The 12,895-nt window shown below is 42.0% G+C and overlaps 1 protein-coding gene across 3 annotated transcripts in view; it reads right to left on the bottom strand.

Annotated features, from left to right (window-relative positions):
- Nucleotides 1-12,895, bottom strand: part of PRIMA1 (proline rich membrane anchor 1) — a 55,002-nt gene that overhangs the window by 10,440 nt on the left and 31,667 nt on the right. For all 3 annotated transcript variants that reach the window (XM_017813921.1, XM_017813922.1, XM_017813920.1), the window contains one exon: nt 12,121-12,250. In XM_017813921.1, coding sequence (XP_017669410.1) covers nt 12,121-12,250 — 130 coding nt within the window. The remainder of the gene's footprint in view (nt 1-12,120; nt 12,251-12,895) is intronic.

Raw genomic sequence — 12,895 nt, 5'->3', positions numbered from 1 at the left:
CCCAGTGTTTATTACTTATTACCCCAATATGTGATTTTTTCTTTACTTACTCTTCCAAACTAGAGAGTTTTATAGGTAACTTGGATGATACTACTTGCAGCATTTGGAAGGACTATGTATACTGGATTATTTTCAGTTTTGGACATTTGATGGAGCTCTCCTTCCTCAAGCTTCATTGCCCCTTTTCTTCCTTACAAAAATAAATAAAAAGTATTTTGTGAATCAGAAAAGGCCATTCTTTCCCTAGAGACCTTTGAGTACTTCAGTCTTGGCCAAACAAAACTAGTGATCAGGTGATAAATAATATTTACAAGAGCAAGTAAGCACACAATTTTTACATCTTCAGACCTTTTCTGTCTGTCTTGTGTGGAGAAGGAGAGAAGATCTGCACAAGTGCCCTGCACAGTGTTAGGACTATTATGCAAAAGGGGAAAGTCTCTTTCACAGCTTTGGAAGTCATATCGCAGCAGTAGGCTTTGATCTAACCCCAAGACACAATCTCCCAAGGAGAGATTCTTGTTTTCTAGCTGTTCACATGAGCATTTCGAAGCCTGCAATTTACCGCTAATTTGACTCTCCCTCACAGCCAGTTTTAGCTGACTGGTTCCTGGCATATATTTAAGCAAGCCCTGCAGGTGTGTGGGTGATTTCTGTTTTGGGATGGTTCACACTCAAATCCCTCTCTCTGCGCACAGATTGAAGATCAAGCCTTTGCTGAGTGCTTCTCTTGGGGAAAAAAAAAATCCATACATAACTGCTCTGCAGCCATTCATCAGCACTTAGAGGTTCCCTGAGCTGGTGCACTCAGGCTTGCAAAGCGTGGCAGGCAGATCTCTTTCTGCAGAACTGCATCTATCCCAGCCTGCTAAAGTCGCTCTGGGTATATCTGAAGGAAGGATTTGGCCCGTTCAGATTGCAAGTAATTGCAGTAGATTGCTGAGCCGCACATGAAATTCAAGAAGTGGAGTTTAGTCTTCATTTATTTTGAGCAGTGCAAAGTCAGAGTAAATCCACAGACTTTGTTGGACTTGAGGAAGATTCGTTCTGATGTTACAGAGGAAGATCTGTCCCTGGGAGACTAAGGTGATGCAATCCCATTTCCTACTAAGTCCTTCAATGAAGCTAACTTCAGAATTTTTCTCCTACACAAAACCAATCTTAAGGAAGAGAAGCAGCTTTATTATTAGGATACTGGACAATTAACTGACATAATTGATAAAAGTACTTTCAGTGACCCCTCACATTGCAACCCATTCTTTGCATTCCCTCTAATGATCTTTAAAAGGTTTTATTGACTGGAGGGTTATTACAGCTGACGTCTGTCAGGTGTTCTCAGTGTGGAATACACTGTTGATATGTTTTGATTACAAAAAGAAAAAAATGAATGAGACCAATATAAAAAAATGAGTTCATGTTGCCAGCTTTCCAGCCTGGCAAAAAGCCACTAAATGAAATCAAAAACCTCAAACAAACAAACTAAAAACAAACCAAAAAACCCCCAACCAAAACCCCAAAACCCAAAAGATGAAAAAAAAAAAAAGACATTGAATGTATGGAACAAAGTCAAAACACGTCTGGAGGATGGTCATGTCCATGGCCCTGCCATTTGGGCAGTGCCATTTAGGGATGAGCTGGGCACACTCCTGCTCCTCAAAGGTCTGTCCTGCTGCAGAGCAGTGCAGGCAGCTAAAGCACATTCATGGAGCTCAGTTCATGGTGCACCACGATCTTCCAAGCAATCCAGAAACAGCCTGGGATTGGCAATATATATGTCCCACCCAGGTAAATGGAATTATATGTAACTCTATTGCATTAGGCTTGATCTGTCCTAACAAGTCTATAATTTAAAGAGAGTAGCCGGCTCCAATTTCTGTCCTAACTTCTTACAGAAGACAATAAACAAGCTTGAACAGTCTAGTCTAATGAAAAGAAAGAGTGGATGGGATTGGCCTCAGGGAACACCAGAAAAGGAGAACGGCATTTGAAAGGAAGAAGCCATAGGTAAATTTAGGCTGAAGATGCAAATGAAAGTTTCTTTCACTCTCAAAATACCAATTTGAACTGGGATCCCTGGAGGAGAGAGCAGGGAGAGAGAGAAAACTACACAGCTTCTATATTGGAGGGAAAAGTGGAAGAAGGAAAAGGTACAAGAATCCCCTACCATGTCTGCAAACTGAATGGCTTTTGGTGCCCATGCTTCCAGTCAGGTTGGGCATCAGTACTAGAAAGATGTGGGGTTGGAATAATAAGGGACTGAGGGGGAGATGATCAAGGGCTGCTCTTCGCTGCTCTTTTGCTGTCTCTGAAGGACAGTATGTCTCTCACCAGCCAAGTGACTGTAGATACTGCCATTTTAGGCAATGGACTTTTCCATCCTCAAAACAAAGTTGATCTGTGCTACTTTGTGCCCAGATTTTTTGCTGAATACAAGTGACTACCTTGTCATTTAATCACTGGTAAACATAGGCAAGACCTTGAATGATAAGACTTGATCCATACACAAGAACAAGGCTACTGCTATTTCACAAAATTATTTAAATAGTATGATTAATTTCTGTGCAGATGAACAAGAATTCTCTGTAGATTTTCTGCTATATAAATGTCTTCAAGAGAAGAGTGTCTGCAACACAAATAAATGCAAGGAACTGAGAAGAAAATCAAAACTTGTAAAATGAACTGACCTTTGCAGCTATCTAGATCCCTTTTCATTTGAGGCAATCTGTCTGTACCTCCAACTAGAGTGAAACCACTATTTCCAAGCATCTGCTTCTGGCTTTCTCCACTCACAACGAAGAGTCTGCAGAGCCAGATCCTGCTCTTTGCAGGATAAATGCAAACCCGCTGTGCATGGACTGGACAGGGTGGTCTCAGCCTTCCCACGTTCCAGGTGTGCAATGGGGCAAGTCCATGCAGAAGCAGAGCAACCAGAAAGTCCTGCACACCTTGATGTCTACGCAAAGATTCGTTTTTGTGCAGATGTGGCTTTAGAAAATTGTAACTGGGGACAATTTCTGAGGAAGAAATTGAGTTCAGCCAGTCTCCACACTGGTTTCTCAGGGCTCAGAGCAACTGAAGGGAAGTTCCAGCAGCTTGAGAGTATTAACATTTCATAAGGTTTCATGCTGCTGCCTCAAAAAGCAAACACCAAAGGGAGCACTATTTCTCCATGTGGGACCTCTTTTCATGGCTTCTTTTAAAGGCCAGAATGAGGAATGACCTATTTTCCCACTCCAACCTTGCACACAGCTGGGATCAGACTCTACATACATCTCTTTACATACGTCTTTAACCCTCTGTTATCAGTCTTTCACTCCTTCACCCAGCATTAGCTTGGGGAATGGATGCTGTGACGTTCATCTCCACGAATGCTCTCTGACGTGGCTAATTAGCCAGCAGCTTTCCAAGATGGACAAACCAGGAGCATCATTCTCCAGCCCAGCCATACTGGAGGGGGTGGCCATGTGCCTGCTGATGGAGGGGACACTGGTGTGAGAGCACGGCAAGAGTGTGGCAGAGCAGGACCACCCCAGACAGTGCCATCTTCTCCCACCCCCAGCTCTGCCCACACTGACCTACTGCGTGTGTCGCCTTCATGGCAAGGCTCTCCAAAGCAGGGAGCTATGTGCTGCTTAGCAACCCTGCAGCATAATAAACATTCAGCAGTAAATACACGGGGTGCAGAGGAGGAAGGACAGAGGTAGCAGAAATCAGACAGTGCAGCCACACAAGTGGTGGCAGCACAGCTGCAAGGAGCTCTAGGGTGGCTGCAAGCGATTGATGTGCACAGATTGGTGTGTCACAGATCTGCAGAGGGGGACCCTGTCTGCACCCTTTCCTGCTGGGCAGTGTGGCTGCAGGGTAGTAAATAGCACAGCAAGGGGGGGATGTGCAGGATGTAACCTTCCTTCAGTGGGGACCCTTGAAACCAGCTCAAGTGGACAAGAACCTCTGAAGCATTTCTTTATTAACACCTGCTCTCTGTGAGGGCATGGGAAAGCTGAGATCTTGTTAATGCACCAAGTTGTGACTAACTAAACAAGGTGTGAAGCTAATGCACATAAATTACAGTAGGAAATAAAATTTGTTTTGGTCAGATGCCTTGTTACCTCTGGCTGGGATTCCCTGCACAGGAGGGAAGTGCTTCTGAGTGCAGCTCCTGCTGTCGAGCTCCGCCTTTCCCTGGGGTTTCTGCACACTGGAGTCCAGGTTAGAGCCAGGCATCAAAATCAAAGCCAGCAGAAGCCACAAATTAGGGGAGTCAAGGGTGGCACCAAGCCAAGGCTGCTGGCCAGAAGGATGCTGAAAGGTCAGGCAGGAAGGGGGTGTCTTCTACGTGGCCAAATTTGGGGCAATGGTAGGGTGATGCAGAAAATAAAGTTCTGCAAAAAACAAAGTTCTGCAGAAAACATGAAAGGGTAGAGATTGGGAGTAGGGAAAGGGGCATGTGCACAGGGTTGAGAGGGGTGCTGAATGGTCTGATCATACTGAAAGTGTTTGGATGCTTGCGATGGGTGGGAGATCAACTGGTGCTCAGCTGCTTCTCGTTCAGGTCTGGCTTCTTGTCAGGCTGAGGCAGAACAGACCGAGTCTGGCAAAGCCTGCCTGGGGCAGTGTGGGGCATGTTTGGGAACTGCTAGGGCACTCCCATGCTTTTTTAACTTTTTTGTTCTAACTTTTGGTGGTTTAGAACTCCTGCAAATTCACCATGTGTGCTGAACTCACGAGGAGCTGCAGTTATTCAGACACTGGAGAAATCAGGCTTTATTGCTTTTACTCCAGATGCACTGCATCTGAAGTATGCAAATGCAAAGCAAAAGGGGCAACAAGGGCACCCAGGAGGTTTCTATAGGAATCTTACTGTGTAGAGGGAATTTCTGGGTCACACAGAGCTGGAGTAAAGGATCCACACAGCCACCCTACTACCACGAGCACAATTTCTTCTTCTGAGTTACAAAAAGATTGACCCAAGAACCCCAGGATGCTGCTGCTGGGTTCTTGCAGGCTGTAAAAGACACAGTCCTAAGCTCAAATCAAGACAAAACCTTTCTTCAAATGTGCTGGGTATGCCTCAGCCACAGCTGTGGCTTTTCACCAACAGGGTCAGCCACAAGTGACCTCCTGTCAGCTTGCAAAAACTATGATTGGCTTAAAAATTATATGAAGGTCTAAGAAAATTTTATTTCTTTGCCTTCAGGAAAAAATTTAATAAAACATCATGGTAAACCTGGCAACTCTCCTCTCCTGTATATTTTAAAGCTCTAGCATTCACCTGTGTCTTCTAATTGTGCTGGGGTAAATCCAACCAATACAATTAGACCACCATGAGCATTATAGTCTGTTATGAGCATGTAAAATCCACCCATGGCTACTAGATTGCACTGAGGCAGTAACTCTACAATACTTGGCTCTATTGGTAGACTTCTGCCTGTTCAATTTCTTCTGCAGTAGAAAGAGAAGTTTGTTTCAGGTCACAGTGGAAAGTTAATTGTTCACAAGATAGATCGTAATGCTCTTCAGATTTCTGTTGGCATCTTTATCAATACATCACAAATTAGGAGTGAAAAAGTGCAAAATGATCCATCAGAGAGCATTCTGTGAAACGCTTGGACCACTTGCTTTATGCTAAAGACTAAAGCCTCCTGAAGGCTTCCAGTCTTCCCAGCTATGAGAAACACTGGGGCATTTTATCCATTTATGACCACAAACTTTCTCCCTAGCAGAATGTGAGTTTGTACAACTTAGAAGAGACAGAGAAATCTTGCCCTATAACATCTATGAAAACATGTAGCACTTATAAAAATCCCAGACTGACATCACTGGAGAGCAGATCCTTCTGCTTATCCAACCAACACATTCTGCAGAGGCAACAGCAAAGCAAACTGTCATGCACAGCAGTGCTAATACAGTTTGGCTCAGCTGTCTTTCTAAGTAAAAGACTATTTCATCCACTTTATACAGCAGTCCTTGATCTGTCAAAGGAACCTAACAAGTAGTAGCAATATTTTTCCTGTTGTACTTAAAAAATGAGGCAAATCTTCCTTCATCTTGATGCACCCAAAAAACACGGGGCAGCGCTAACTACCAGTAACCTGTCCAAAATCCCCAATGATGCCACTAAATTAATAGAATAAATACAGCAGAGCTCTGGAATTTCTAGTGGGCTTGGGTCAAGTCGTAAAGCTGTTCAGCAGCTTGCTTGTCTCATAAACACTACCCTGGAAATTATTGCACAACCAACATCTAGACTTCAATACTGTTTGGGATAACAACCGATTTTCCTTGTACTAGCACACCGTTTTCATCAGGTAGGGCTACATTTAGTTTAATAAATAGTGATAGCTTTGAAAGAACACAAGAAAACCAGCAAGAACTCTCCATCTGTGGAGATATCCAAACCCCAACAGAACACAGATGTGAGCAACCTGCTCTAGATGACTCTGTTAGAGCAGAAGTTTGGATTAGAAGCTATCTCTTCTAACCTCAATCATTCTGTGATTCTATGAACTCATTTCTTGATGGTTAAAATATGGGATTTCCTGAAGAAAGACTGGTTGCTCAGGGTATTTAAATTGTCTTTATAAGACCACCTGCAGCCTCATTCCAAAGATGAGAGTAAATTAACTACTGGGAGATGATTAGGCAGAGAGGCTAAGCAACACATGGAGATGTTGGGCTTTGGTTGGGGGTAACAGAAGACCTGGACAGTGGTGTTCAGTAGTAGATACTGATCCTGTTGTTGTTAAGCATCAACATTCAGACAGTGGAATTGGGCTACAATGTGTTTTCCTTGCTTTTCCAAAATTTTCAAGTCTTTCAACTGCCCTCAGTAACATTCCCAAGATCTTTCAATGAAGACCCTATTCCCTTTTGAACTGGTCTGACATCAATGAATTGAATCAAGGAGACAGAGATCTGCCCCCATAGATCTTGTTCCCTCTCAGCATTCCCCACTCAAACAGTATTTTTAAACCCAGCTTTTCTATTAACTGTCTTACTCTGTGTCTCCTGAGTAACTGCTGTCTTTGCTGGCACTTGCTGAGAATTAAGGCACCGTTTCAGTACAAAACCTTCTAATATGTCAGGTAGAAGAGATCAACAATCTCAATTCACCTTGACCCATCTGTCATCAATCATGCCATGAGTATCTTCTTTTAAGCAGATAAGAACATTTAAGATGCTGTTCTGTCTTCCCTCCCCACAATAGACAGCACTGTTTTGTTGCAATTAATAATGATTTTGGACTAGATTGTACTTGGCCTCTGTGGCTCACAGGAGATGGCCACGTAGAGGACTACGCAGTTTTTGCTCTTTGGGGGAGTTAGTGGTACAAAATGGGCTGGAGGAAAGGTACAGGGCCATGACCTGTTTAGTGGGCAATCAATTCCTGCACCATGGGACACTCTCACCATGGCCCCCACTGCTACTTCTTGGCCTCCTCAGTGTTTTTGCCTCACAGGCATCTGCCTCATTTCATTAAACAAAGCCAAATTTCAGAACCTTGCTCCCACTTTTGAAACTAGATCTTGCAGTATACAGGGACCATAAATCATACACTAATGCTAAGCACCCTAGAAATACCTGAGCAATGAATTTTAAGACAGTTTAAATATGACCTGTTGTTTTATTTTGGTACAATGTTTTCTTCCGTTTAATTATTATTTGAAGGTGAACTCAGTGCCGATTTAAGGAAGTGCATATGTAGGTATTTATGGTACCTTTCTCTGAGGCTATGGGACACATACAAAACAGCAGCTTGACAAAGTTACAATAGTGAATAAAAGGTGTATCATGAAAAATTTGCCTACCATCAGCCTGTTTTCCCCCGCTGACTTAGAAAGAGGGCTCTTTGGCAGCAAGCCCTGTGGTACATCTGAGAATAGATGTATCCATCCTACCTAAAATCCAGCACAGCCAAGGAGCCACATCCCTAGACACAATGAGCTGCTCATGGGTCATCTCAGTCTGTACGGATGTTCTGAAGATACTAAGTGTATGGTTTTCACATGTTGGAAAGCCATCTGAAACACCTCCTGCCCGGTTGCATAGCTGGCACATCACTTGTCACAGAGACCAGGATGCTCAGCTTTGTTTTCCCCTTTGAGGTTTAAGAGATGGCTCCAGTATCTTAATTTCATACAGAAAGCCAGGGATGCATTTTTCCCTTTTATGTAAATATCTTACTCCTCTCACAGACACTGACACACCAGTGAGCTGCAGAAATAGGATTATATATTGCAGGTCCCTCTCTCCCCCATCTCATCTGCTTATTTACCAAATAACTCTCGTTAATCCTCTTTACTCTTGTTTACTTCTCACTTTCCTTCAGTCTTACTGTCTCACTATTATTCAGGTGCTTGCAGATGTTAAAAAAAGTTTGAGACAGTCACCTCCCCAGCTGATTAAAATCAATTAAATTCCACTGATTGTTTTTGATTCTGAATGGATTTACACCAGATGAAGATGAGCTGCTGGCATTCACTGTGCAAGCCCACAGATCATGTAATATACTGAAATAATCCAGCTTCCTCCAGCTTATTCTAGTTATGAACTGTCCTTGGACTTCCTGGTTTTACTTCTTGATGACAGTCTTCTGGGGCAAGAGTAAGAATGGCAAGTTTTTACAGACAGAGACATGATAGGTAATTACTTGGAGGTATTCTAGATTTTGAACCAGTTATTCATCTGCTCTTGCTATGTTTTACTGAAATCACTGGTTGTGAGATCACTTTTTCATCCATTAAATGAGTGGAAAAGTCCCACTGGTTTACACTGAGGCTGAGCTCCAGCCAGTGATTAAGCCTGTCCTAGAAATCTGCAAATGTCACAGATGGTGCTAAGCGACACTATCATGTATGATGTCCTCTGGTGCTTGATCTGTGTGGCAACACACACCTGTACCCGGTGTGCTGGTCATGCAGTGTCCAATGCTGCAGTCACCAGCAACACACACAGGAAATTTAGAGGTTGTTTGAAGTGCCTTTGAAGTATGGCTCCATATCTATTTTCCTAAGAGTTTAACCTGCCTAGCATTTCTCTGAATATTAAAGCTGATAGAAGCAATTTGCTATTAGTTCCCTCATGGACAAGAGAGATCAAATCCATTCATTGGAATGGATTTCAGCATTTCTTATGACCATTTCTTATTGGGAGAACCTGAGTATTTCCAGAGGAGACGCATGGATGGAGGTAGTAGCATGCTTGTTTGGTTCAGGTAGTTATTACACACAAAGAAGCACCAATCCACTAGGCTGCATTTTATTACAAAATATCTTAGTGCCTAAAATTGGTGATATGCTGAAGTTTCAGTTTTTACGAGGGAAAACAAACTACCCTGAGAGAAACAGTTTATATACAGATCGAATAAAAATACATCTGAGTTATGATACCCCGAGGACAGTTAGTCCCTCTCTTCCTGCTTCAGAAAAGCAGACATGAGAGAGTTTGACTGGGTCTGGCCCTTTGAAACCAGGAAATGAGATTTCAACTTAAGCACAATAGGATTTTTCCTTTTCTACTTCAAATTTGATTCACATGAAAGTGAGGGATTAACAACAGATACAAATGCCGCGCAAATAAATCCCTGCCTGCACTTTCCTACTAAAACATTTAACCCTTGTTACACCCTACAACCAGATGACTGCTTTTATTTCACTCTTCACCACCTCTTCAGTGGAGGTAGGAGACAGATTTGTCAGAGATGCTGCAATGACAGAGGTTACAGTTCCAGAAGATGTGCAGGAAGGAGGGCCTAGAGGGAGAAGTGCAGAGGAGAGCTGGTGGGATGGGGGTGTGAGAAAGGACAGGGCAGCCAACAGTTACAGGGCCAGAGGCTGGGAACCCACTGGAGGGATTCTAGGCTTCAGTGTCACCCAGATTAATCCCCTTACTCTTTCTCTAGCCACTTCTACCTCCCAATAAAAAGAGTGGAGGATTTCTCACTCTAACTGAAGCTAATTCAGCTCAACAATATATGATAATACTCTGTGTTGAAGGTAGAGATGTTTCTCTTGTGAAGCATCTGATCTTATTTCCCAGCATTTATCAATAGATATCTTTTACAGTGGATCAAGAAACCTGAACTGCTGGGGAATGCTGCCAGGCACTTTAGGGCATTCTTTTAGCAGAACTGTTTTAAGAAGGACTCATTGATGAAAAGAAATGCTCTAGTTAGTCTGTAAAATTCTAATTAATAAGATTTTCCTTCATAGCTGTCCATCCCACATTCGAGCAGTTTTTAGCTTAGCATTTGTCAGCAGTGTGAATGTCAACAATAAGAAGATCTAAGAGGAATTTTCATTTTTCTCTGAGCTTAATGCCTGTTCAAGCAGATAACTAGTATGTTGATATTCATATTGTTGACAAATTATGGGTATCTTCATCAAGTATCAGTATTATTCTTCACTGACATGAAGCATGAGGCTGCTATGTGAATTCCCCAAACCTTTGCAAGGCAGCTCTAAATTTGTCTATTTAAATTTTGTTTCTCTTCCTCCCATCTACTCCTCCCATCTACCAGCATCACGGCAGATTTGAAAAGCAATTCCTTGCTAGGCACAAGTTGCCCTGGAGGGTTACTGCTCCCACATGTATATTTTGCAGCCTTGACACAAATCATTCACAATTTGGCAGACAAATACAAATAAGCAGCAATGATAGATCAGGATCTATAAGTGAGAGATTTTTCACTGTGTTACCAATTCAAATGGACTGTGATCTCTGTCCTCCAGAAATCATTTTTTAAAAGTGCTGTTGCTACAGTGAAAACTTTACAACTTCCCCCAAATAATAAACATTCATTTCAGCTAAACTAGAATAGCAAAGATACTTTTGTAAATTTAATAAGAAATAAAATAGAGACTTCTCTCTTCTTGTTTGAATTCTCCCTTTTTGATGCTCTTTCAAACCCTGTATAAATTTTTCAAACAATCACAAAGCATGTCCAATGCTCCACCATTGCGATGTCCCTGCTGAGGCTCAACAGAAATCTTGCAATCGCTTTGCATGGAGATAACATTTTTCATTAAACGTATTTTCATTTATTTTCCTTTTTTTCCCCCCAAGAAAATATAATTAAAAAATGACAAAGTTGAGAAAAATTGTTATTTAATCCAAACTGCAATTCAGTGTCACTGCAGTGTCTCATGAGAGGTATGGATGGCATATTGCGATCTCTACTTCAGGCTGGGGCACCTGGATATACTAAGAGCTTCTGTCCAAGACACAGTATAAAACATGACACCATGAAGACACTGTTGTGGGGTGCTGTCAGAGCCATATTAAAACCAACAGAGGACAAAAGAATCTTCATCCATCTAGCCTACAAGTCGCACAAGTTACTTTCTGCTCTAAGTTGACCCTTTGGACTTGCAGTTGGAGCCTTCATACAGAAATGTTAGTTTTGACTTTTTTCACTAGAATATAAAATGTTATTTAAGTGAAGAAATTATTCTCACTCCCATTTTTCTGTGTAACTGAAGTCAATACTTTCTAACTACTCAAGGCCATACGAAGCACAGCTATTGCAAAGACAGTGACCTGAAATGGTTACTACACACAGTGTTGTACGTAGGTTTCACAGAGGATTTTACATCAAAAGAGACAGGTTTTGAATTTCATTCCATAGGTTATAATTTTGAAGGAAGAATAAATTAGAAGTAGAGCCTCCAAATGAAGACTTAGAGTTAAAAGAGCTTGCATCAATTTGAAGTGCTAAAATTAGTGATGGGCCTGGGCCAAAAATCTCATATCCCTCATGTAAATTTTGAACACTACCAGAAGTGGACAGGACAGTTTCCCACCTCTATACTTGGCCAAGCCAAAGCTCTCCACATTCACCAGTGACCTGCAGCAATTTGACTTCAGGTAAGTTCTTATTAATCTGAACACTGCACTCTATCCCATTTCTAGTTTTTCCCCTCCTCATGCCCATGACTGAACTTCACCCTTTACACAGGCAAGACACGGTACATAAGCAACTTTCCAATGGAAACACATGTTGACTACAGGATGCCTTTTGTCTTTAGGATGCCTTTAAACAAAACAAAGTGTCAGGCAAATTCCTGGGTCAACCTTTGTGGGGCTACATTGCCTTAGGCACAGTAAAAGCATCTGGAGCCTTACCTTTTTATGGCTTTGTAGCAAATGATGACAACTACAAAGAGGAACACTAGTGTGGCGCAGCATACTGCAATGATAATAATCAGGCCTGGCCACCAGGTCTCTTCAGTGGGACAGAAGGTAGACTTGGGAGCTGTAAAAACAGAGTAGAAAAATACATGAGTTCCCCCAAATCAACAGGGTATAATCAGATACACTTCAATCTCCCCTGCAGTAGCACTATACCAGGGCCACAGATACAGGCAAAGAGGTTATTTCACGTTTAGAACCCGTTTCTTTTTTTCCCCCAAGCAACCAATTGCTCTTTTGGGTACTAGATATTTCTTGTCATGGTCCTCAGACGACCAAGTTCTCTGTGTTAGCATTGTCTACAATCTGGCGCTCAGCATGAAGGAGAAAGGCTCAGCTCTGCTACTCGTAGGAAACATCTTCTCCCTCTGCATTTGCCATCTCCTGCTGCATCAGATTTAATTTTAGAGAGAGATGTTAAACTGATAAGAGTAGGTTTTGAAAGCCCATTAGGGGAGGTTTGCTGTGGATCTGCAGCAGTGCCTACCAATCCATATTGCAGCTAATATTACTGTAACCTTTGAGTGAGGAAGAGGGATTTGTTTTAAAAGAATATGAATTCTATTACATTTATTAATTATGTTCAGAGTATTATAGTTGACAAGATTCTTTTTCATTGCACTGTCTTTTAATTCTAAGTCAAACAGTTAAGAAATGTTAACATTAAAAAATGTTAACTTGTGAAAATATAAGCAGTTATTATTACATT

Source organism: Lepidothrix coronata, unplaced genomic scaffold (assembly GCF_001604755.1).
Source record: "Lepidothrix coronata isolate B3197 unplaced genomic scaffold, Lepidothrix_coronata-1.0 Scaffold43, whole genome shotgun sequence".
Lineage (NCBI taxonomy): Eukaryota > Metazoa > Chordata > Aves > Passeriformes > Pipridae > Lepidothrix > Lepidothrix coronata.
This window is presented reverse-complemented; position numbering and strand designations above follow the sequence as displayed.